This window comes from Nanorana parkeri, unplaced genomic scaffold, assembly GCF_000935625.1.
Source record: "Nanorana parkeri isolate BGI_ZX_2015 unplaced genomic scaffold, ASM93562v1 scaffold42, whole genome shotgun sequence".
NCBI classification, from domain to species: Eukaryota; Metazoa; Chordata; class Amphibia; order Anura; family Dicroglossidae; genus Nanorana; species Nanorana parkeri.
The window spans coordinates 2,786,640-2,812,069 of record NW_017306310.1 but is presented as its reverse complement, the minus strand read 5'-3'; the positions used below and the strand labels follow the sequence as shown (position 1 = coordinate 2,812,069).

Genomic DNA, 25,430 nt, shown 5'->3' with positions numbered 1-25,430 from the left:
TCCCCCAATCTCAGAAGCAAGTTGCTGGAAGACTGCTCAGGTAAGCCTGCACTCCCCACCCCCCACATGGAGCTCTATAATGTATTGCTGGGATAGTGGGATTTGTAGTCCTTTATAGCTGATGGTACATTGCACATTATACAGCGCAATGCAGAATTCCACCAGCTATAGAGGACTACAAAACCCAGCAATACATTATACAGTGCAATGTAGAATACCACCCGCTATAATGTACTATTGCTGGGATTTGTAGTCCTCTATAGCTGATACTGTTCTGCATTGCTGTATAATGGTATTGCTGGGAATTGTAGTTCTTCATAGCTGTTGGTAGTCATTATTGGTGGGATTTATAGTCCTCTATAGCTGATGGTATTCTGCATTGTTGTGTAATGTATTGCTTGGAATTGTAGTTCTCTATAGCCAATGCCATTCTGCAATGCTGTACAATGTATTTCTGAGTTAGTGGCATAACTACAAGTGGCGCAGCAGTCATGCACGCTCACAGCCCTGACAAGGCATCCCTCCACTACCAGTGTGCTTTAAATTTTCTAAAACATGGATGGCAAAAGTGGCAGACAGGGGCGGGGAGAAGGCGGGGAAGAGGGAGAGCAGGAGAGGGGCCAAGTTGCTACACCATGGGCCTCTGGGTTGTACTTGCCCCCTGGGCTAAAAGTTGCCAGTCAGCCCCTGTCCTACAGGACAAAGATAGCGGGAATAAAAAGGTTCTATCATTGATGTCTTTGGGAGTAAAATAAGCTTTATCGCTGGTGTCAGTTGGAATAAAGTAATTCCTATTATTGCTGTCAGTGGGATATAATAAGTCCCCTCATTGGTGTTCATGTTAGTAAATCAAGCCATATAATTGGTATTAGTAGGAGTACAAACTGCCCCATTATTGGTGTTAGAGGGAATAAAATAAGAGGGAGGACTGGCCGAAAGGGAACCACATAGGCAATATATGGCTACGTATACAGCATATGACAGTGTGGAATTGGGAACATACAGTGCAGCATACAGAATGAGGTGGTGTGGTATAGAAAATGAACAACACATTATACAGAATTAAGAGGTCTTTAATAGGAAAGGTAAAGTACAATGTACAAAATGAGGCAATTTAGAATAGGGAGGCTAAAGTGTAGTGGACAGAACGAGGTGGAGTGGAATAGGGAAAGTACAGTGCCATGTACATAATAAGGTGTCCATACTTCAGTACAGCCAGGGGGGGGGGGCGGGGGGGGAAGAAGTCTGCAGGAGCCACTGATCCAATGATCTTCATTGAAAACAATCAATAAATGCAATTTTTTTCTTTTATTAACGTGTGTACATTTATTGATTTTTTTTCAAACGGTGGTCTTTGCTTTAAAAAAAACTACAGTGAACCTGTTACCACTACCGTGCTATCAAATAGGGGGCTTATACGCCCACAATGAGATAGAAATAACGTTTTGTAAAAAATAAAATAAATGAATAAAATACAAAAGTTTAAAGTCCCCCTCTCCCACGTACACACATACTAACGCATCATGCTTGAGATGCACCTATGCATGAAAACAACAGTTGCACCATACATTTTGCTGCACATGCTGAATTGTGAACAATAATTCCAGGGCTATTTTTCAGGGTTAACTTTAAATTGATGATCTGTAAAAGCTTTCAAAACGTTGTCTGCAGACAATTTTGGGTAGCGTTGTTTTTTTGCCATTTCATGGTGCACACAATTTTGAAGCTTGGCATGTTTGGTATCTATTTACTTAGCATTACTTCACCTTCTATATTATACCAAAAAAATGGTAAGATATTGTGTTTATGTGCATTAAAATAACATGTGTATTTTTTACTGAAAATTTATGTTTGATAAACCCACTAATATCGAACTTATATCATGTCTCATTAAAAATTGCAACTGTCATTATTTTATTCTACTAGTTCTCTGCTTTTAGAAAATATACATGTAAGTAATTTTAAGGGTTTAAGTAATTTTCAAGCCTAAAATGTGCATTTTAACATGTGTGCAAAAAAATTGCACAGCTCTGGCAGTGAAAGGTTTAAGTAATATACAGAGTATTTTTAAGTTCCTTTCATTAAGATATATTCTGTTACGTTTTATGGATAGTCTATATTGTAATTTGCAAATATAACACATTTTTTATTAATAAGTCCTAAAACCAAATGTCAAGATTTGGCACAATCAGACACAAAAACACACATAATAACAAGGCTTGTATTGTATGCTGTTATTTACTGCTATATTAAATATGCTGCATCCTGGATAATTGTATGTCTATTTCTAATACTAGACCTCAATCAAATGTAATTATATTAAACTGAATTTTTGTAATCTATTGATCTGGAGGAAGCTGTTTGCAGGAATATGGGCAGTCAGTTTGTAAACATCCAATAAACAGATAAGAAAAAAATGAAAATATAAAATGATTTAGGTGAAAATAACTTTATCATTACATGAGTGCAGTGCTCTACCTGGGTTGTTAGGACATTGCTTTGTACAAGCCAGAAGTGAATAGCCGAACGTTGTTCGGCTCACTTCACTTTGACTGGGTTATTCATTCAGCTGCCTTCGGCAGCTTTGTGCATGACCCCCAGGGGTTTTAACCCTCCCTTACTCTATCCAAAACTAAAAAGAAAGATTTGGCTTCACTTCTACTTTAAGAAAACTGGAGGTAATAATGACCAGTGTCATTTTGAAGTAAGCAGGGTCATGACTCCCCCTCTCCTCGTCCCTGTCACTGGTTGCTAAGATGCTGTTGGGCCAGTGTGTCCATGCTTGCTAAGATGATGTCAGTCCATGGCATCACTGGTTGCTAGGACTCTGTCAGTGTCCACAGTGTCATTGGTTTCTAGTGCATCATCCTTGGTTGCTGTAACGCTATCAGTTGTACATTGACCTTGGTTGTTTGGTTGTTTGGTTGTTATGGTGCTGTGCAGCCAACAGCATCCTAAGATGCTTTGCAGCTGACAGCTTCATTACAACCAAGGACTCTGTGCAGCAGACAGTGTCATAGGAGATAATCATGCTGTGGTCTGAGGGCTGAACATGCACTGAGGATGTGAACACTCCGGCCTCAGTGAAGCCCCCCGCAATGCCTCTATGCTGCAAATTTGCATACCTTTTTTAACACATATGTAAACATGCTGTACATAAGTTTGTCACGGGCACTGACATATTTCATACAGACACTCTTTATGCATTTTAGGGAGCATGTGATCATATTTAAAACTTACAAACAAGACACATCTGAAAGGAAAGTGCTAGTATTTCCCTCAGAAAATAATACAGATTAGACCTTGGAACCATAGGATAATGGGCCAAGAATTTAAAAAGAATTGACAGCAACTTGTAAGGCAACAGCCAAACACAACCAGCAAAATAGACATAGACAGACCTCTTCCCTGAGTGGCACATGCATCATTTAATAATCAATCAATAATAAATCAAGTTATGTCAGTTCTTTTGAGCACTTCTATAAAATGTTCATTGACAGAAAAGATTTGTGCATTTCAAAAACCACAAACATTGTTTTAACAGAGAAGTTAAAGTATTTTCCTCTAAATGTTCAAAACAAAGCGACCACTTCAGTAAACATAATGAGCCATTGTTGAGTCACATTAACTACTCCAGTGTAATTAGTATACCGTGCATTACACAGCATTGAAAACTGAGCAACAAGACATACTAAGCAAGCACTTAGCATCAGCCTTCATTATATTCACCAATCACAAACCAACATACAGAGGGGAATTTATTAAAACTGGAGCAGACAAAATCTGGAACAGCTGTGCATGGCAACCAATCATGTCTCATTTTCAAATCTTAACTGAACAAACTGAAGAAAGAAGCTGATTGGTTACTATGGGCAACTGCTCTAGAATCTGACTGCTCCAGTTTTGATACATTCCCCCAGAGAGCCTTATAATAGCAGCTTATTTCTCGCAAAAAAATAATAACTGTGCTAACAAATCATAAATCACTATAATGTACACTCATTACAGGATACTTCTTGAAAAGGACATGGAGACAGGCAGACATTTTTTCAAAATTTAAAACATGAAAAGAGCATTTCTCCTTTTTTTTTTTTTATTTAAAAGCATCAAAATGGCCTTTGTAAGCTACATTGCAGGACGCGATGCCCATGTTCTGCAAGATTTGGCATCTGTGGGTCTCTAACTTCCTCCCACCTGATTTTGAAAATAAGGCTATTGGAACTCTGGCACCTACTGACTTTCTTTTTTGTATCATGAGACCCCTTGGCCATTTTTGGCCCGTACCCCCTCTCGTCATTTAATTCCCCTCTCCCTCTCCACTCCTTTCTTTGTCCTGGCTCTTCTCACTGAAAGTGTAAACAATGTGTATTACATTACTTCCAGTTACAGTGTGTCATTCCTCCAGCTGCTGTGGCCAGAGAAAAAGCTGATGAAGCATGATATGTGCTTCTTTGGGTTCCATAGGTACATTAGGGGGGATTTGTACATTCCCAGCATATACTATCCTGTCATAACATCAGCATTGTAATAGGAATACATACTAGAGTTTATTTTGATAATGCAATTAAAGCTTACTTGAAAAAATTCCTTTTATTTAGTGAGTGCTGCCTTCTGTCTGCCCATCACTTTCACCAACTTCCTGGATTCCCAGTATGCTTTGTATCTCTTTTCCTGCTGCTTGATGAGATGCAAGGATTAAAAATCATTGAGGGGAATCTATCAAAACTGGAGCAGACAAAATTCAGAGTAGCTGTGTATGACAACCAATCAGCTTCTATCTTCAATTTGTTCAGTTAAGATTTGAAAATGAAAGAGAGAAGCTGGTTGGTTACAATGCACAGCTGCTCCAGATTTGTCTGCTCCAGTTTTAATAAATTCCCCTCTTCTGTATTAAAAAGTGCAAATGCACGTAAATTTCTATTCTCTACATAATAATTACTGAAGTGTGTGTTCTGTTTGGAGTACTTCTTTTTGGACACTTCTTTTTTTTATTGCAAGCTGTTCATTTATTCCAGTCTACAGTACATTAGTAGTATAAAACAGCATAGCTGCAACTGTAACTGAATAGCCTTTAACAAGAGTAAATTCATAAGGAGAACATTAACTGCTCTGCCATGTATGGATTGGACTCCATGATGTACAAGGCAGGCTGAGCATACACAGTAGAGCTCCTTTCTTACTAAGTGGCCCTGTGCAGATCTGTTCTGTTTATCTATTTGCCGTTGGCCACCTGGAGACCTCGCGGTTTATACACAAACTGGGAAGCTCATTGAGAGATTTGGAAGCCTGCCATGCTGGGAATACAGAGAAGACTTGTTCATAAAGGAGCCCTCTTTTCCAGCTGCCACGTGGATGCCCACTTTGAATAGTTGCTGCAGTGTGGACAGTGTGCACTGGGAAACTCACTGAGGATCTCCACTTCTAACTGTCAACTGGGTTAGCAACATCAACACATGGCTTAACTCTTCACCCGACAGAAGGCCGGGACCCAAATATATGTAGAACATGCCATAAAATCATGTGAATAAAATGGGAAAGGGACTAAATAAAATACTGAAAAACATTCAACAAATTCATGAGCTAATATTTCACTAATACCTCTTAACAGCTGTGTGTCTCAAAATACTAATGAAGCCCCTTACATGAGCAAGGATATAGTGTTTTTAATTTCTCATATCAAATCTGTAAACATGTTTGTTCTAAATACGAGGATACCAAATGTGTATGTTATTCATTTTTTTTCGGTCTGATTCACAAACAATTGTGTGCAATTGTTCCAGATTCTAGAAAGTTTTCCTCCTCACCAATATGGTGGGAAGTCACGTTCATTCTGCTGATAATAATTGTCACCATTATAATGCCAAATTAATATAACGAGAAACGTGTCTTGGAAAACAAGGAAAACTTATCAATGATAAAGTTTTATTGAGGGAAAATCACGCTGGTAAGAAGCTTAAAGTAATACTAAAGTCAAAAGGTTTTTCAGCTATTTCAAATGCTGATGAAATCAATTACATTGGATGATTATGATGGTTAAAAGTTTTAGCTTTCTTCAAAAATCAGCTGGCCCCCTGAGCACTGACCATGATATTCTGTTTTGGGGTGGCTCCTTTCCCTTTGCAAGGTGCTGTGGAGCCACCCTTGTGTGGGCTAGTAAGTTGTTTGGGTCTCCATAAACACACAGGCAGAGCAGCGAAAGCCTCTCCCCTGCTCCCTTCTCCTCCCTTCAACCTTCTCCCTTTGCCGTGCTAGTAGATGGACAGCTGTTTGGAAATATGATGACTGTAAGGCCTTGTGCAAACATTTTAAGAAATACTCTGCTGGGCAATGCATATTTGTTTGTTCTAGATTCATAATTAAAAAAAGTATGAGAGTTTAATAATACTTTAATACCAACTGCTTTCAGCAGGAGAAACGACTGAAACGATTTTGTCCCACAGAGTTTTTTTAGAGATGAATAAAAGAAAAAGAAAGAACCTTCATTGCGCAATATATAAAGCCATAGACTTTTATTCCAAAAATTGGCTTACAAGGCAAAACAGCACAGAGACAAGCGTGAAACCTCGTGTCTGATAAATTAGCATCTACCCTCCTCGACGCGTTTCGTCATGTGACCCCCCTTCTGAGGAAGTCACATGACGAAACGCGTCGAGGAGGGTAGATGCTAATTTATCAGGCACGAGGTTTCACGTGAGTGCACCCCATTTTACTTAAAACCCCCAAACATTATATATTGTCTGAAAGCCAACACCCTATAGAATATAATGGTGGCAGTTGCAAATTTTTATGTTGCACAGTATTAGTGCAACATAAGTATTAGTATTATCAAACTCAAAAATGTAGTGAAAAATGCACCTAAGTTAAATTTAGTGACCCAAAACACAATGAAATACCCATTTATAAAATATAAAAGATGAGGTTACAACGAGTAAATAGATACCCAAAATGCCCAGGTTAAAAATTGTGTACATCCGTGAAACAGCGACAAAATGCAGTACCAAAAAAATGTCCATAGACGATGCTTTAAAAGTCCCTACTGGTCATCAGTTTTGAGATACACAATTTTTAACCTGGGCATGTTGGGTATCTATTTACTCGTTGTAACCTCATCTTTTATATTTTATAAATGGGTATTTTATTGTGTTTTGGGTCACTAAATTTAACTTAGGTGCATTTTTGTATGCATTGGCCTTAGAATTATTGCTCTCACTCTGGCGTGTGTAGCAATACCCAACATGTGTAGCGCGTTCATCGTTTTTATACATGTTTATGTTATGACGCGCGTGGTCGCAAAGGACTTTTTAAAAAAATGTTAAATTATTTTTACATTTATTTCATTTGATTTTTAAATTATTTTTAAAAACAGATATTGCCTTTTTTTACTTTACTTTAATCGCTATCTCATAGGGGGCTTACAAGCCCCCCATGTGATAGCAGATTGTTGGTGACAGGTTATTATTATACAGGATTTATATAGCGCCAACAGTTTGCACATCGCTTTACACTATAAGGAAGACATTACAATCACAATACAATTCAAGGCAAGATGGTAAGGAGGGCCCTGCCCGTGAGGGCTTACAATCTACAGGGAGGGGAGGTTCTCTTTAAGGTGACACTGGGGGTCCAAAAGACCCCTAGTATCACCTATACACTCTAAATAAGCTATTAAAGTGCAGATGACACTTCAATAGCTTATTGCTGGGCTTCAGGAGCCCAGCAATGACAGCTTTGGGAACGGAAGTGATGCGATACGCGTCATTCCTGGTCCCATAGAATGGGGAGGAGATCAGTGAACGGACGTTCGCCGATCTCCTCCCCAGCTTCCCACCGACACCCAAGATGCCGGTCCTGGGCCCATAGGAGGGGCAGCGGAGCCGGGGAAACACGACAGTCGGCTTTACAAATGTACAAAGGTTCTCAATCATCCAGGTCATAGTATATCTGTAAAAAATAAATCAAGGCAACTGGACTTTCTGTATTTTTCTTGACAACGTTTCGCTGGTCATTTGACTAGCTTTCTCAAGTCATAATTCTGAATTGAGAACACTAGTCATATAACCAGTGAAATTACTACAAGAAAAATACTGCAAATCCAGTTGCCTTGATTTATTTTTGACAGATAATTGTAACACACACTGTGTGTGTGTTTTGCTTGCAGAAATTACCCTAAAGCCTGCCATGAATATGAGAAAAACTATTTATTTCCCATCTCTTCCCCCTAAACCCTTTTCCTTTTTCTCTCCATTTACAAAAAAAAAAAAAATACATGCTGCTTTTCCTTTAGGTTAGGCAATCCTCATTGCTATTGGCCAATCGTTTTGTGGTCTAGAGGGTTTGTGAAAAATTGGTTATTAATGGAAAATAAGTATGAATGATGCTTTAAGATACATAGACATTTTATCTGAAAATTGCCCAAAGCTAAACCCTCATTGATAGGTAGAAAAGATTTGAAACGTCTGTGTAGTATCTGGCTTTGCCATTAGTTGATAGTTATTTTAGTCTCTGAGGGCAACCTATATATAATCAATGGCATCTTAAACAACATTACTGTCTCCTTGTCTGCCTCAAGGATGGCTATGTTGGAGTTGCTCTTCTTGATAATAAGTGCTTCTCATTGGTCAGCACAGTCATGTGATCGTGCTGACCAATGAGTACTTGCAATGAGTACTTTTGTTTAGTAAACTAAACAAAAGAACTAATGCAGCCACCACATTTAACATTTGTTGAGCTGCAATATATTAAGGGGGTTATTCACAAAGGCCCCGAAGGATATAGCCGTAGCTTCGGCTAATCCTTTAACTCACTTTGGGTGCAGGAGCCCTTTAGTTCAGCCGAACTGAAGGTCTGCTGTACGGGCTATTCACAATAGCTGAGCCGCCGAAGCAGACCGTTCTCCCCGAAAAAAGGATAACAGACCCTGCTCAGCAGAACTCAGCTATTGAGAATAGGGGCGAACGGCAGCGATTGAACTGACGGGCGTTCAGTTCAGCCGATACAGATGTTGGATCGGCTGAGTCGAACAGAGCCGAAGCTAGCCGATGTATGGCTGAAATCAGCTGTACTCGGCTGAAATGAATAGCCAAACGGGGTTTGTCTCCCTTCACTCCAGCAGGGTTATTCACTCGGCTGCCATCAGCAGCTTAGTGAATAACCCCCCTACATTTTTGCTTTTCAGTTTAGATTTGCTTTATCACTTAACACAATAGCTAAGCTTTTTTTTTAGTTGTAAATAGTGTTCGGCAGAATCCTTCTATAATATGTGCACCTTTCTGTCTTTTTTTCTGATAAAAGTTTTTCTCTCTGTGTTAGTAAGTACATTAATCATGTTACTACATTAAAGTACATTAAAGTCTCTTCCTTGAAGGGTGGAATGCAGAAAACTGCACAATCATCTGATCGATACTGCTACTGTCAGTGTTCCAAATCTTTGATTTCTCGGGATTGATTAAAAGAAGAAAAAGAGTAGCGTAGATGAAATGTACGGTCATTGATTTTGTATCAAGTAGGTTTTTGATCCTTTGACAAAATAACTCTGTATGTCTGATGGCAAAATCAATTTCCTACTTTGGGAGCAACACTGTAACCTGTGACCTGTAATCACAGTGGAAAGTCTATTAAGGAAGCATTGACAGCGCAGACCTCCTGAGCATTTGTTCTCAGATAGTAGGTGTGACAGCGTTGTGGCTGGCAGTTCCAGCGTTATGGAGAAATGAGCTCACCTGGCCTTGGAGACACAAGAACTTCACGTGTCAGTCACTATAATTTAAAGAATGTCAATAAGGATCCAGTGACAAGTGAAGAATGTCAGTGAGGATCTACTTCTTCTGTAAAAAGAAAACTGAAATGATTAAAGCATATAATCAGAGTATTGCTGGCCAAAGTGTTAAAAACTCTATTTTAGAAGGATCCCTCGTCTCATAAAAAAAAGATTTTTTAGTTGATTAGATTTGCTACTTTGTAATAAGTTTGTGTAGAATCCACCTTTTCAATCCCTTATAAGCCTACCAGTATGTAAACAGCAGGTAAGAGGATGGAAAAAGAGACAAGTCAGAAATAGAAAGACTGCTTTATCCTTAACAGAATATAATATAAGGATACAGCGGGTGAATGGCAGGAAGGAGCAGACACAGATGTACAGCTACCATTGATGTACAGCTAAACATTGGTATAAAACTAACTATTAGACATGTACATTTGTTCTAGTCCGAACTAACATTCGGACGAAAATCACCATCCGAATGTCCGAATAAAATAAATAATGCTGTTAAACTTAAAAACGGGCGGTGGGGATTTTTTCTTTCGGTGAGCTAGTAGCCATCTTCCACCGTGATTGACGTGGATCTACATCGCTGGACAACGTGATTGACATGTGAATTACATTGATAAACATTTTTTTTTTAATAAAGATATTGTCAAAAACTGTGAGGTGTTTTTATTGTTTTTTTTTCAAATAAAGGATTTTTTTACCATGTGGTGTGTTTATTTACTATTTTTCTGTATTTGGTGAATGAGTAGGACAACTATCCTTTACTCATTCATGAGGGGGGGGCTGGAACTGGGTGAAAGGGGGCAACCAGATTCATATACGCCACCCTGCCTGCAGACCTCAACCACCAGGCCAGGGTTGGGGTGAGGAAGAGGCCCTTGTCCCATCAACATGTTGAGGGCAGGTGGCCGGGTATGGTGCAGGGGGACACTGTCGCCCCCCCTTTTCCTGCCAAGCTGCTGCTTCGATCAAGGATCTGGCAAGGGATTTTAGGGGGGACCCTAAACCCCCATGTGGTCCCACCTAAAGTTCCTACTAGACCTAAAGGGTCTGGTATAAATGGGGGGGACACCCCACTCTTTTTTAATTTTTTTTGTTTTCACATTTAAAAACAACTCCATCTAAATAGATTTGAATAGATCCTAAAACAAAAACTTCATATCGATCTGAATTCCGAATATCGAATGGATTTGAATTTCAGAAAAGAAAAAAAAATCAGTATAGAAACAAAACAAAAACGAAAGGAAATTTTCAGCTGTGCGCAAGTCTACTTACTGCAGCTTTCTCCAAGCTCTCAGCACCACAGGAAGACTTGGTTGACAATCTCATTTAGTCTACCTGATCTGATCTGAACAAGTCTGGCTACATGTGTAAGATCTAGATCAGCATTGTTCAACCTTTAAAAATATGAAAAATCTAAAGGCACCCCAGTCTAAAATGTAAAAAAAGGACTTGCAGCCCCTCCAAAATCCATTCTAGACCCTTATCTCAGATAGGGATCAGGAGCTCCCTCTTTTTACAGTCCCCCCTATCACACTAGGAGCCCCCCTTTACATCAGAGTTGCCTCCCTTCACATCACAATCCTCTCTTGACATCAGAAGCCCCCCTTCACATCAGAAGCCTGCTTGCCCTCGGCATGACCCTATACTAAAATGTTGCAGCACCCCCGAGGAAGACAGAAGGCACCCCAAGGTGCCACGGTTGAGAAACACTATCTAGATATCTGGCAACCAAACTAGGCTTCCAGATCCTGAGAATGATCATAAAAACAGTGAGCCCATGAGCACATACATGAGCAGATTTGGTCATTGTCATTGTGTGATCTGCCTTTACAACTTGTTTATACTATATGAGTAGATGTTGTTAGGTAGGATAGTTTGTTGTGCCTATAAACAAATCAGCTTCTTAAAGTGTATCTCTAGGTTAGTTTTGAATAGAGTGGGAAAGGGTTAGACCCTCTATCAAGATTTTATTGCTGCTTGAGTACCATTGAAAGATTTTACCCTCTGGTGACCATTGTCATCTGGAAAGGGGAATTTCATAGTTTAAAGCTGTCTGCAGAACAAGAGGAAAGCGGAAATGTCCCAATGGATACACCTGTTACATGCACAACATCGTCACCAATAATACATGTGTTTTTAACATGAGCCTGTAAATGTATTTTTCAAGCAAAGTAAACTTTTTACATGGTTTGCATGCATTTTCCAAAAGAAGTGCATTTTATGCATAGCTCCATATTTTAAAATGCACTCTTAGTGTGCTTTACATCTGCTTTACATGACTATCAATAAGAATTGAATCTGCTGAGTAGAACATCAAGCAGCATATTGTACACTTGGGGAAAAAATAGCAGAAAAAGAACCAGGATACAGGTTACTGACATATAAAAGTATAATTCAAGTTTTGAGTGTTAAATGAGCATTTGTTTTTGATGTATCCATTATATGGGAATTTCCCCATTATGGGATTTCTTCATTATATGGGGAAAGGCAGACAGATGTGGGCAGAGGAAAAAGGACTAGTCGGCAGTATTGTCTGTGGTCTCTTGCAGCTGGTCCTTTTCTCATTAATGTCTCTATGTGGAGGCTGCCATCTTAGTAGAGGCAGAGCTTTGCTTTCTCATATCAGAGTGTTCAGCAGAGCGTTTTTGATAGCCTCAAATCCTGCGCAAACATACTAACATAACAACTCTTCACCTTTTGAGTTCAGTTTCACGTAATAAGAAATGACCCAGAATAAATGTCCTCCAATAGTAACATACTGTATCTGCACATCTTTACACACATATTGATTCCAAATAGTTTGAAAACTGAAAACATATTTTCATAAACCAACATTTTTATTACGGAGGATGCAATGGTCTTAAAGCTGATCTCCACCTCTCCAGGGTTGCCTTCCCCTGCTGAAAAAGGCTGCCCAGCTACTGTGGAGCATCATGGATGCCTGTCAGCCCCACATATATGTAACAATTAAGTGTAATTTGTATAACAGAGGAATTTCATGAAACACCATTGTATCTGAACTGTCCACAGGACATAACACCAACTTTTTATTCAATGCTTCATGTGCCAGTCATGATGAGATGATGATAGGCGCGGGCATAGTCACACCATGCAAGGCATGCATGGACAACAAATGTCCTGTTGTTTATTTAGGAGATTAGATAATGTTGATATACATTTTGGAAACACAACAGATGTAGCGATCAGATCTAGTGAGCCAGTAGAAGCTGTAGATATATTTTGTTTTCTAGTTCTTTAAAATGGAACTCAAGGCCAAACTCAAGATCTCTCATCAGTTCCTGTTCCAGTGGCACAACAAGTGAGATGAAGTGCAGGGAAATCCTTTCTTTGAAAGTAGTTGTTAAAAGCACACTCCATCCTTTGTACCATGTTTCATGATACACTCATATTTAGAGTGTAACATGAAGTAGGGTCACCCACACTCAAACTGCCCTTACTTACCTGAATTGCAGGTTTCTTCTCCCCACAGGATTCTGCTACAAGCTCCATTGGCCACTGCAGTAGAGGGGCTGATGTAGATCTCAGTGGGGCACAACTGTGGTGATGTCACTTCCCCCAGTCCAATAACAGCAGGTCAATACCTTTATATGGAACTGGGGCTGGAGAAATAGTCAGCAGGAGGCAGTGCAGTGCATCTGTGTTCCACTGATTGCTTTGCAGACTTCAATGCAAAAAATGTATAAATGCATTTTTTTTTTGTTTGTTCATGTGTGTGCATTTATTTATGTTTGAGAAAAGGTGGACTATGTCTTTAATGCAGCTACTGTATACCCTACTCTTCTGCTGGTGAAATTTTGTATTTACCCTCACTTTCTGTAATGGTGACAAGGGTGATCATGACAAGTAGTGAGTGTGAATTTGCCCACGGGTTATACAAACAACAATGAAAGATCCTTCCTCACTGGGTTGAAAACTAAAACAAGAATTTTAGACTGTTTTTCATGGTTTTATTTTGCACACAGATAACATTTAGAACACTGGAGATGTGTATTTTTCCAAGATTTAATCTGTATCATACACCATAAAAAAAAGAATTGTTGCAAAGGTATTCCTCAATAAATAGAAAATACTCCTAAAGTCAAAAACTTGTTGGTCTGCCTAAGATGTGCTCAGTGGCTGTGCTTTCCTCTGAGGTCACAATAGTGCCTCTGCTGGTGATCTGTATAACTGCAAGAGAATAGTAATTACAGTTCAACACTGTATGCTGTAAAGCAATATGTACTGCTCATATAGCAGTCAATCTCTTTCTTCCAATGCATAATATTAGATTTAAGTAAAAAAACACAATGTTTCTCATGCACCCAACCTCTTCTGTGCTTTGGTGTTGTTTATAGTCTATATACTGGACTTTACAGGACAGATAATTCTTATTGTTACATCAGAGTTAGTATTATTTTTACATTCCTTAAAAAAAAGAATAAAATATAACAACTTGAAAAAAAAAATTGTCCTTACACAAATGCAAAATCAATGAATATACGACATGGCCAATATGCTTTAAAGGAGCTCTGTGACTTATTTTTACAATAGTCTTATTTTACCATCACTGCTGGTGACATATATGCTGGGCAGAGATTTGGCTATCCTGTCTCTATATGTCCACCTTGTTGTGTGGGGCAAAAAAGTTCTGCTCTAGGTAGATGATCAAACTGTCCTGGTGGTGATGCTACCAAGTGTTTAGCTCATTTTGTAGCAAAATACTCCAAATTTATTATGTTTCTCTGGGAATCCAAAGCTTCGAACACCAGGTTCCGGAGGTCCACAGTTAAGCCGGGCGAAGGCAATGGGATATCGAATGCTGCCATCATCCAGCCATCCAGCATCACATCGATCAAAGTCCTGGAACTTCCAGGCGGCAAAGAGCTGACCAACTTTGGCAATCTTAGCGTTATCTTGCACACACGCTTCTTTGGCTTCAGCAAACGTGAGCTTGTCAGGGTGCTCTAGGTAGTAAACCTTTCCTGTGGGACAGGAAGTTAAACAGTTTAAACAATCCGTAGAAAAAGCAACGATAGAGGCAAGGTTTATCCTATTCAAGGGAAGAATGTGAACTAAAGTATTTCAAAAGTCAAAAAAAATTTTTTTTAGTGAGTTAGAGACAGTGATGAGGAGTTAGAACTCCTGTTTTCATTGCCGTCTATGACCTTGCTGGGGAGATTTAACCTCTCAGATTGTCCTAGTCACCATTATTACTGTAACTGAGTTATTGTTACTGTAACTCCAAGTTATGGAGAATAGAACATGATGAGTTGTCACTAGAATGGGAATGGAGTGCTAATTATGCATTGAGGACACTGGTGACAACTGTTTCAGAAGTCATTTCCATTATTTTGGAGAGATTTACTCTCCCTTCCCATTGTGTCTATAACACAGGAAGTAAAGGGAAATCTTCCCCATGGAACACAGATGACAGAAAATAACCTGAGAGGGATTTTAATAATCCCCTACTCAAAATTAAGATTTTTTAAAATATATATACCTAAATTATTATTATTATTATTATTTAATTAAAACCTGTGTGAATGTTGCCTTTCATAAGGCAATGAAAGCTCTGTATTACTCATTTTCAGCCAGGGTGACATAAAGCAAACTCTGTAAGAAGAGATGCATGCTAGTTGGAATGAGGCTCCTGTAATAAACTATTTGTGGATTTCCCGTAACAGGCCGCTGAACTAAAAATAAAAGTTGACTTATATAGAAAGAAAATATAGGAATATATCAAGCAGCCTATGTTCATTCAGTAGGCAAAATAGCCGAAACTGAACTAAACAAAATGCATGTATATTCTGTATATATTTTATATGTATATATTTTCTTATAGCATCAACAATCATTTGCGCAGTGCTTTACAAAAAATAATTTTTTGGCATTGCCAGGTAAATAGGAAATATTGAGTCTGATTTGCTTAAGGAGTTATGAATCTTCAATAATAAATTGTGTGAATATTTAAAACAGTTATCCAATCATGTGAAAAGCAAATTCATTTTTTCTTTCTTTGTGTGCACATAATTGGCTTTTCAAAGTTTACGGGAATTTGCTTTTTACATGATTGGATAACTGCAGTAAATATGCACATAAATGACTCCTTTGGTAAATCAGATCAATCGCATATTAATATTTTGTAATATGCAGCTAGCAAGGTAGATCCTGGCTCATTTTCACATTTCCAGCATTTCTGTAGTAAAAAGCCAGTTTTTACAGAGCTCAATAGCTCTAACTGAAATTAGGATGCATGAGTAAGTAAGTTAGAAGTGACAAATCTCACTCACTCTACCTTCAGGCTGTTAGCAGGTTTAAAAAAAAGACGCAGAAGGGTTGATTTACTGAAGGGGTAAAGACTAAGGCTGGCCATATATAAACATCAATAGATTCCTGTTTAATGGAAATGGAGAAATCTCCTCTCCTGCTTATTATATTCAGGCAGGCGAAGCACCTACACCTGCCTGAATGCCGGAACAGTGACTGGACCTGATAGGAATGTTTGCCTGTTAATTTTCCACCTGGTTCAGTCTTATTTTAAATTGACCCTTGTCAAGTCAGCAGTGCCGACAGGGCTACCCATTGCTCGAATTTCACCTGATTCAGCAGGAATGGGAGGTTTTCGAGCCATGTATTTACAGCTTTGCTAAGTGAAAGTTCACTTAGAACGTTTTATGTTTACTGTGCTTATTAAATAAGGTCAAGTTGTGTTGTCTTTGAATATCCACTCGTGTACAATGATTATTAGAAAGTAGGATGTATTCTTGCACATGATTAGACAACAGAAGTGAACATGGTTTCACTTAGCTTACTTAGCTTAGTGAATGCTCGCTCCTTTAATAAAGAAACTCCAGTGCCTAAAAGAGAAGAAAGACTCTAGATATACTGTATATATAGGAACAGATATTATATCCTAGTGGAATTCCTGTCTTGAAGAACAATAAAGCTAGTTTTACCTACAGCATAGCAGGTACAACTTCTGTCAGGTTTTTACTGCTTCCCGTGTCCCCATTGGGAATATCTATGCCTTACTCCCTGTCCCAGAGAATCAACATGAGGTGAGAGAAATCTCCCTGACAGCTGTCATGAGTACAGTTGACAACTGTGAAAAACTTCCCATTTATTCTTATTCTAGTGACAACTGAAATGTGTCTCCCCAAAATTAACACAAACAGCAATAAAAACATAATGATCCCCGAACCTCTTCTCCAATCTGCCCAAAACTAGAAATGTTTACTTTACTTGACGCAACCTCAAGACACTGTGCCATTTTACCAGAGACAGCTCTGCTGTATTTAAGTGGATGCCACAAAGGATTTATAAGTCAATAAACATTAGACATGTGCACCAGCTTCCCCCCAATTCATACCAGACCCTTTAGGTCTGGTAGGAATGTTAGGAAAATGGCAATTCAAAAGCAAAGGAAAAAAAAAACTTTAAATATTAGTTGACTTGAACCTAGGACGTTAGCAATGGGAATCCTTTGCTCTAACCTCTACACTATAGCCTCTGTACTCTAAGCATAGATGTGTTGTAGAGGTAAAATGGTGTCAATGGTGCAACGAAATTCGTCCAATAACGAATTTCGGGAAATCGGGAATTTCGGATTCGTTTGCATTCGTCTTAGCTGTAATTCGGAATTCGGATGCATCCGAATCTCCGAATTTCCGAAAATTCGTCCAAAACGAATTTCGGACTGAACCGAATCGCACATGTCTAATAAACATAAGTAAAGTATGGTGCATTAAAAAGAAACTGAACTCTCACCTTTCAAAGCAGAAGAAAAGCAGAAAGCATCAAATTTGTGCAAATGTTTGTGACGTTCTCCATAGTTCCTCACCCCAGGTGCAGTGTCCTTTCCACCACAAGGTTCTCTGGGTAAGGTGATGGGATACTGGACAGTGCCATCCCTTATCCATCCAGCATTGCACCAATCCAGACCCTCCTCCCAGGCTTTATAGAGCTGTTCAAATGAAGCCATCATAGAGTCTTGTCCCTCACAGGCTTTTTTGGCATCGTGGAAATTGAGCTGGTAGCGTCCATGATGAGGCTGATATGGAAATACAACACCTGCACACAGAAATATTTGTTCAACAAATCAATCATCACAACTTTAGAAGGAACCTTTTTTTTGTTTGTTCACTAAATATGACCAGATCATCTAAACTATATCATCTTGCTATCAACACCAGGCTTTATGTTTCCCAGGCCTGGTCAATTTTTTCTAAGCCAAATCTAATGCAAGTGAGCTAACTCTGCAAATAGAGTTCAGCAAACTCAAAACAATTGGATACAAGTTAAAAGGACAAGGTCTCAGACCTACACTCAACAGTGACCCCAACAGCCATGTGCCTTCTATTGTTCATTGAACTCTATGCACTATTTTTGCCCTGTTGCAAATGGTAATTAATTACGGTACATTATTATTGGCATATATATAGCACCAACAATGTATGCAGCACTGTACATGATCCACATTCACATCAGTCCCTGCCCTGAAGAAGCATAGAGTCTAAGGTTCCCAGTTCACAAATGTTTTCTATGTGCCCTGTTCACACCACCCATGCAGGTGTGATGGGCAGTGCTCTGAGCTGTGAAAAAATGGAGACATGCTGCATTTTTTCACAGTGCACTGGATGTCACTGCGTGGGAAACCACGCTGCTGTGTGGGGACCGGAATGGAGTGTACACACTGCCGGAGTTGCACAGTGCACTAGCCAGTTTGCTAAAACACAGGCTTGTATGAACAGGCCCTAAAATTTAACTGAGCCATATATGATGCAAGACAGTCAATCCAACAAGCAAAGAAGAAAAGTGGTGTTTTAAATGACCAGAATATTAGTTACATGGTGTCTCTCGAAAGGTGTAATTCTGGTCATGCTGCCCAGTCTGCAGTCCAGACTGAATTATGATCCTCCTTGTTTTCCAGAGAATGATCACTGGCTATACCCTAAATTCATCTTTTAGCAGAGACCCATTGCCAGCGATGGACAGGAGTGTCAGGTTCTTTAGAAAAGGCATTTGTTCGACATCTCCCTCTATGCTTTACTTCTAGAACTGACAATCTTGATCAATTTGTGGCTAAGTTAGATTTCAAGTATAGTTTATTAAGCGACACACGGGGCTCTCTGCTCCCTTTATCGCTGCTCCCAGCAGCCTCTCAGAAGTTATAAAAGTTTTGAAATTGAAGACTAACTTGGTTAACACAGTACAATGTTTGTCTTTTTGAGGGTGCACTGATAGCATACCTGTACCTCAATTGTTGATGCTATACCTTAGCATGGCTCATGAACTGAACAAGGATAGAGATATATGCCTGAAAATCACCAGCATACACTTTTTGTTGACTTTATCACTGGTGCAATGATGGAGTAATAAGATTACAGCTCTAACAAAGGGCTGCAACCCCCCCCCCCCCCTCCTCTTTTTTCCTCTAAACCCTTGGTTCTCAACTGGTGGGTCGTGACCCAAAAGTGGGTCGCGAGCCCCTGTGCAGAGGGTCGCCGCATGCCTTCCACTTTTCCAGGTGAGAGGCTCCTAAGCCTCCCCCTAAGCCTCCCCCTAGCACAGCACTGTCAGTTCTCTTGCCAAGCAGCCATTTAAAATATGCTTCCCGACGCCGAGTGTTAGCTTGAGGGGAGATGGGATGGGTCGATGGCTGCGAGAAGGTTCCATCCATATGTGCATTGCTTACAGCTCCCTCACATGTCCTACAGGGCACGCAAGGGAGCTGTACAAGCAATGCACATATGGAGGGAGCTCCGTCACAGCACAGCAGCCCACACTGGACCCCAGGCTGAGGATCCACTCCAGTTCTCATATGGTAGGGAGGCTGGGTTGACCTTAAAACATTTTTTGGAGTGTGTATGAGATTGTGTCTGTGGTTGTGTATGTATGCCAGTGTTTTTGAGGGCCTGTTCACATGAGTACAGTGCGTTAATCACATAGAATCATGTGATTAACGCACTGTACCACGCAATCGCACCTACCGTGCATTCTGGTGTGGGAGGTGTGTTGCGTTGCCATTCATTTGAATTGTACCCCAAACGCACCTTCCACCCACAGCTCGTATGTCCGCAGCGGAACACGCGGTACCCTAATTCCGTGCATTGCACTGCGACTTGGGTCACAACTTAATGACCAAGGACAAATGTGGGTCCTGAGATTACACAGGTTGAGAACCACTGCTGTAAACCCTTCACAATAGGTTGTCTCCACATACAATACACCAAGGAGTGTTCATTCTTCTATCTTATTCCATTTTTTTTCTTGTCATATAAAATGTATTTCCATATTAACAGCATTGGTTCATGAAGAAACAATTGATTTTGATCACCTAACGTTAATCACCTAACGAGTCCTCACGGGCAGGACCCTCCTTACCATCTTGTTTTGATTTGTATTGTAACTGCAGTGCCTTCCTTATATTGTAAAGTGCTGCACAACCTGTTGGCTCTATATAAATCCTGTATAGTAATAATAACTTGTCATACACCTCTCTTCATAAATAAAATAATTGCAACAGCAAAATATTGTAAAGAGGAAAATTGTTTTTTTTTTCAAGTGATGTTGGCTGATTATTATGTTTAATGAAATATTGTGTAGCCTGTCCATTTACCATAAAACATTCTATGCCTTTTGTGTTTATTCAGACCTAGGTAGGGATAGCTACATGCTATTGGGCATTTGGAAATAGTTTTGTAGACAGTGACATCCAGTGGCTACTTTTAGAAAATCTCCATGGAAGTTATGACTTACGCACATGCTAGGGGGGGATATTTATTATTAGGCAGGATTTACACTGCTGTGGTGAGTGAATGTGCGATATGCTGTGCGTTAACGATCATTGTGTTAAAGCGATATTAAATTCAAAAGGTTTTGAAGCTTTTTCAAATGCTGATGAAATCACTTACAATGGATGCTGCTCCTTCATGTTTGAAAGTTTTAGCTTCCTACAGAATCATCTGGTCCTCTGAGCACTGGCCCTGATCCTGTTTAGGCTAGGTTCACACGTGGGCGACTCCTCACCTCACGGCAATCGTGCACAAAACCGCACGGATTGCCGATCGCTCATGGAGTCGCCCACCGCAGGCGATCACGCTGTGGGTGCCATTATTTTCTAATGGCACCCCAGTCGCGCTGTGTGGATCGCACGGTTTCCCACGTGTCATGTGTTGCAAAAAAAAGGTCGCTTTTTTTAGCGATTGCCATGCGGATATTACCCCATTGCAATCAAGCACACGATCGTGCTGCCCCGGGACGCGCCTCCTGGGTGTTGTGCAGGTGTGAACCTAGCCTAAAGGGGGTATCTTTTCCCTTGCAGGGTCCTTTGGAGCCCTCTTGTGTATGTAAGTAAGCTGTGTGTGCCTAAACAAACACACAGGCATAGCAGGGCAAACTGCTTCCCTTCTCCAAGCTAGCTGCTGGAGACTGCTCTGTCCCTTGTAATCTTGAACTGGACAGGAAGTTCAGGGAAGGTGAGCTGAGGGATTGGAGCTTTTGCAACCATGATGGCTGGAAGTGTTTGGGAAAAAATGTAAACAAATACTTTGCTGGGCAATATACATAAACAAAGTTTGAGAGTTTATACTACTTTAAGGCACACTGTTTATTAGATGGGCAGCCTAATGCACCAAGACGCACCAAAAAGCTTGCATGCAGTACTTTTTGTAAGATAGTGTACCACAATTCACAGAAGAGTGGTGCTCTGCATTGTACTGCACACAGCATAGCAGGTAAGCTACATTGTGGTGCCATTAAAAATGACACAGCAGTATACCAACAAGCATAACACATGTTTTCGCAAGTTACCAACAGCACAACAGCGTGACCCCAGCCTATAGTAGCTACATGTCAATTACTTGCTAATTTATGGGTGTGTTTTGCTAACAAAGCAGATTTCGTTTTGCGTGATTGTGTGACCAAATAGTGAATGCGTATTTTCTCTATTCTACTTCAACTGCAAGCACCTCTTTTGTGAGTTAAGATATCCCTTATATCTGTCATAGAATAAAGAAGTGCTGAGGAACACTTTTTAAACAGCCACAAATATGCTCATTGTGTCTAATTTATCTTGCACGTTGCATACAGATAACACATCTCCCTAACTTGCCTAAAATATAAGATGTGACAGATTAGTAACTGCAATTATTGAGGCAGTATTAATCAATGTCCACAATTCTGTCCTCTGCCTCCACTTATTTACATTTTGTCACAGGAATCAGAAGAATCATTTAAACTTGTATATATTATATTGATCTATGTAACATAACAGACCTCTGTGCACACCGATATAGTAAACACAGATTGGGAGTGTACTGCAGTGACTAAGGAGTGTATTTATAAACCATTTGCAGAGTTTTGGCTTTGCAGGAAACTCCTATGCTCCTCGGCTCCATATAGTGGCCATGATGTGGAGTAAACAACCTACAGCAGCTGATAAGATTTGTCAGGTTGGTGAAGAGATTATTTCTGATTGGCTAATACTTTTTAACTTTATACACAATATCTCTTACCGTTCTTATCAGACCATTTAACAAGTATAGAGATAAACTGTTTTCTATCTTTTCTTATATTTGCAATATATATATATATATATATATATATAGATATGTATATAGATATTGATATAGCATGTCAACACGTCAACATGTAAATCTAACAGACAAGTAAAAGATTTACCAGAGACCTTCACTTATTCTAGAATCATAAAACATTTTCTTGTATTTTTAACAATTATTATTCTTGTTGATTTTAATTTACTATCTAATCATCCATTTTCTAAAACTAGATTATTTTATATTTATTACGTCGCAACAATCTGCCACCATAGTTTCAATATTCCTGGAGACCAAACACTATACTAGAAATGGATCTATGCCATCACAATGCTAGTCAAAGGGCATTTTTATTGACTCACCACATTTGCGAAGCATATGGCAAAATAGCTCTTTTCACCTTCTACTTTTCTAATGAGACCCATCCCCATCCCCCCCGGGTTTAGTAAATTCACTCTTTTGGATTATTTTCTTAAAGAAAGCCTATAGTAAGAGAAATATGGAGGCGGCCATTGCTTAAATCAAAATTCAGCATTAGGTAAAGTGCAAACATAGTTTTCTATCATTGTCTGGAACCATATCTTAAATACGATTAAATACACTCACTTCCAAGCAAACTGTCCTCCATCTACGCTAAACAGTGTGGATGGAGGAATCTCCCACTGGGCCAAGCTTCAGTATCTTCCTAGTCGGCCCTGCTGGCTCTCAAAACACGTGAACAATCTGATGAATGCAGGCATTGTTCAGGTGTTTTGAGAGCCAGCGGGACTGACTAGCAAGATACTGAAGCTTGGCCCAGTGGAAGATTCCTTCATCCACACAGTTTAGCATAAATGGAGGAATCTGTTGCACTTTTTTCATCTGACCATAGAAAGTCTGCAGATAATCTATAGGTGCATTGCCAGCTTTAGAATGTGTGCATCTATGGTGGAATGTGACCTTGGCCAGGGTGGGGAGTAGGGAAACTATTAAACTTTTAGCCCTAGTTTCTCACCTCTTAATTCCAGTTCTACAATGCCACTTTCATCTTCAAGCCCATCAATGATTTCGCACTTGTACTTTCCATGATCCTCCAGGCGCAAATCAGTAATGACAAGAGAAACCTCATCTGGAACACGCTGGCGCAAGTGAACCCGACCTTTGTATTCTCCAAAGCTACGCTGCCTTAAACCGATTGCCACCAGCACATCCTTCTCCTTGGTGTTATCTTTGTGCAGCTTGGACCACTTAACACGAAATCTTCTCGGTGACTGTAATGCTGGCTCATAGTGGAACGAACATGGAAGTGTAATGTTACCTCCACGATAACCAAAGAGGTCATCTTCTGGTGTATAAACCACAAGCTTCACACCATTGAAGTGAATTGCTGAAATGTAAACAAATATGTTCATATGTAAAAGGAGAGAAAATTCAGCAATAGTCATGTATTCTTATTCTTTAAAGCATCTCAGTGGAGTGTGGAATGTACAGAAATTGGTCTCTTTATTAGTACTTAACTTAGGTTTATTTCTTTATCATTATAAGGTGCGTTCACTAGAGCCATTTTATATAGAGAAAAATTCGTATACGTATATATATATATATATATATAAATATGTTTAATTTAGAAGGAATAGAAAAGTAAGTTGCGGACATGTGTTGTGGTTATAAAAAAAATCTTTAGCTGTTACTGCATGTCTTTTTCAACTTGAACACTAGGTGGCACTAATTTATAACAAGAAATATCTAGTCAGTGTATAGATAGAGTATATGGCACATCAAGGTAAATGTCAGCCACATTTGTTGGATTCATTACTGGGTAGAAATTTAAATGAAAATACTCCATGAATACAAGTCTACAATTTAAAGCATCAATTCTGAAACAGAATTGCAGAAGCTGGCTAGAAGTTCTTGGCATGACTGACACTGCAAATGCATTTAAAGTATAACTACAGCCAAAACTTTTTTTGTTTTGGATAGTGTGGGAAAGGATTAGAACTTCTGTCAGGTTTTATTGCTGACCAGGACTGTTGGAGAGACTCACTGCCCTGGGGGCAACCTTATCCGCAGATAGGAAGAGAAGAAAACTGTTCAACAGCAATACAGACAGAAGTAATTTTTTCTTTTAAGTTGAGTAGGTAAAGACTAGTACCCCTGCAGCATCCACACATGCAACACCCATCATTAGAGGTCTTTTTCTGGTACATAGCATATTCCGAAGAAAAAAAAAATTCCTTAAGTTTGGCTTTAAAGTGACACTAAATTCAGGCGTTAAATCTTAAAAATGCATTCAAGTACCTTAACTATTAACAAAAAATGTAGCTTATTTGTATATCACTGTAGATCCTCAAATCATCTCTGAATTGCTGACACGGTCCTTCCTTCTGGAGGATGGCTACTTTTGTTCCCCATGGTCCCTGTGTGTGTTGTAAAGGAGGCAACGCTCCAAGCTCACTCCTGTGATAGACTACAATCTCACTTTTAGTTTGCTGATTTGTTTCGAGATTGTAGTCCATCACGAGAGTGAGCTTGGAGTGGTGACTACTTTACATCACACACAGGGACCATGGGGAACAGAAGTAGCCACCTTCCAGAAGGAAGGACAGTGTCAGCATGAATTCAGAGATGATTTGAGAATCTACAGCTGAATGATACACAAGATCCAGTATTGTTAGCAGTTGAGATACTTGGATGCATTTTCAGGATATACAGTATCTCCTGAGTTTAGTGTCACTTGTATCATTGCCAGCCATAATGTATTATAAACCACATAAAATAAATATATTAAACAGAGCAGTTGTCATTGTTAGCAACAGACACCCCACCCCTTCTTAGAAACAGATATTGATTACTGTCACATATACTAAGGTCAACCCATGTCCCAGTGGTGGTGGTTAGACTTTGGTCTAATGTTTCCAAGTGATGTGTAATCTTGCTGGAGGCTTTCTGAATATGCTGCATTGTAACAACAAACGTAAGAGGCTCTTAATAATACTGTGTGACTCCAGGAAGCACAGACGTCACTGAATTCTGATGTCTGGTCTTCTTGACCCTGTGTGACATCTGCATGCCTCTTCCATTTGCTCCTTCTCTGCCTTGTAATGAATGACATACATGACTGTCAG

The 25,430-nt window shown here is 39.5% G+C and overlaps 1 protein-coding gene across 1 annotated transcript in view; it reads right to left on the bottom strand.

Moving 5' to 3' along the window:
* Window positions 1–14,405: 14,405 nt before the first annotated feature.
* Window positions 14,406–25,430, bottom strand: part of HAPLN3 (hyaluronan and proteoglycan link protein 3) — a 32,480-nt gene continuing 21,455 nt past the window's right edge. The window contains exons 3-5 of the mRNA XM_018571643.1: window positions 23,321–23,692; window positions 17,537–17,839; window positions 14,406–14,751 (exon numbers count right to left, since the gene is read on the bottom strand). Coding sequence (XP_018427145.1) covers window positions 14,468–14,751; window positions 17,537–17,839; window positions 23,321–23,692 — 959 coding nt within the window. The 3' untranslated portion in view covers window positions 14,406–14,467. The remainder of the gene's footprint in view (window positions 14,752–17,536; window positions 17,840–23,320; window positions 23,693–25,430) is intronic.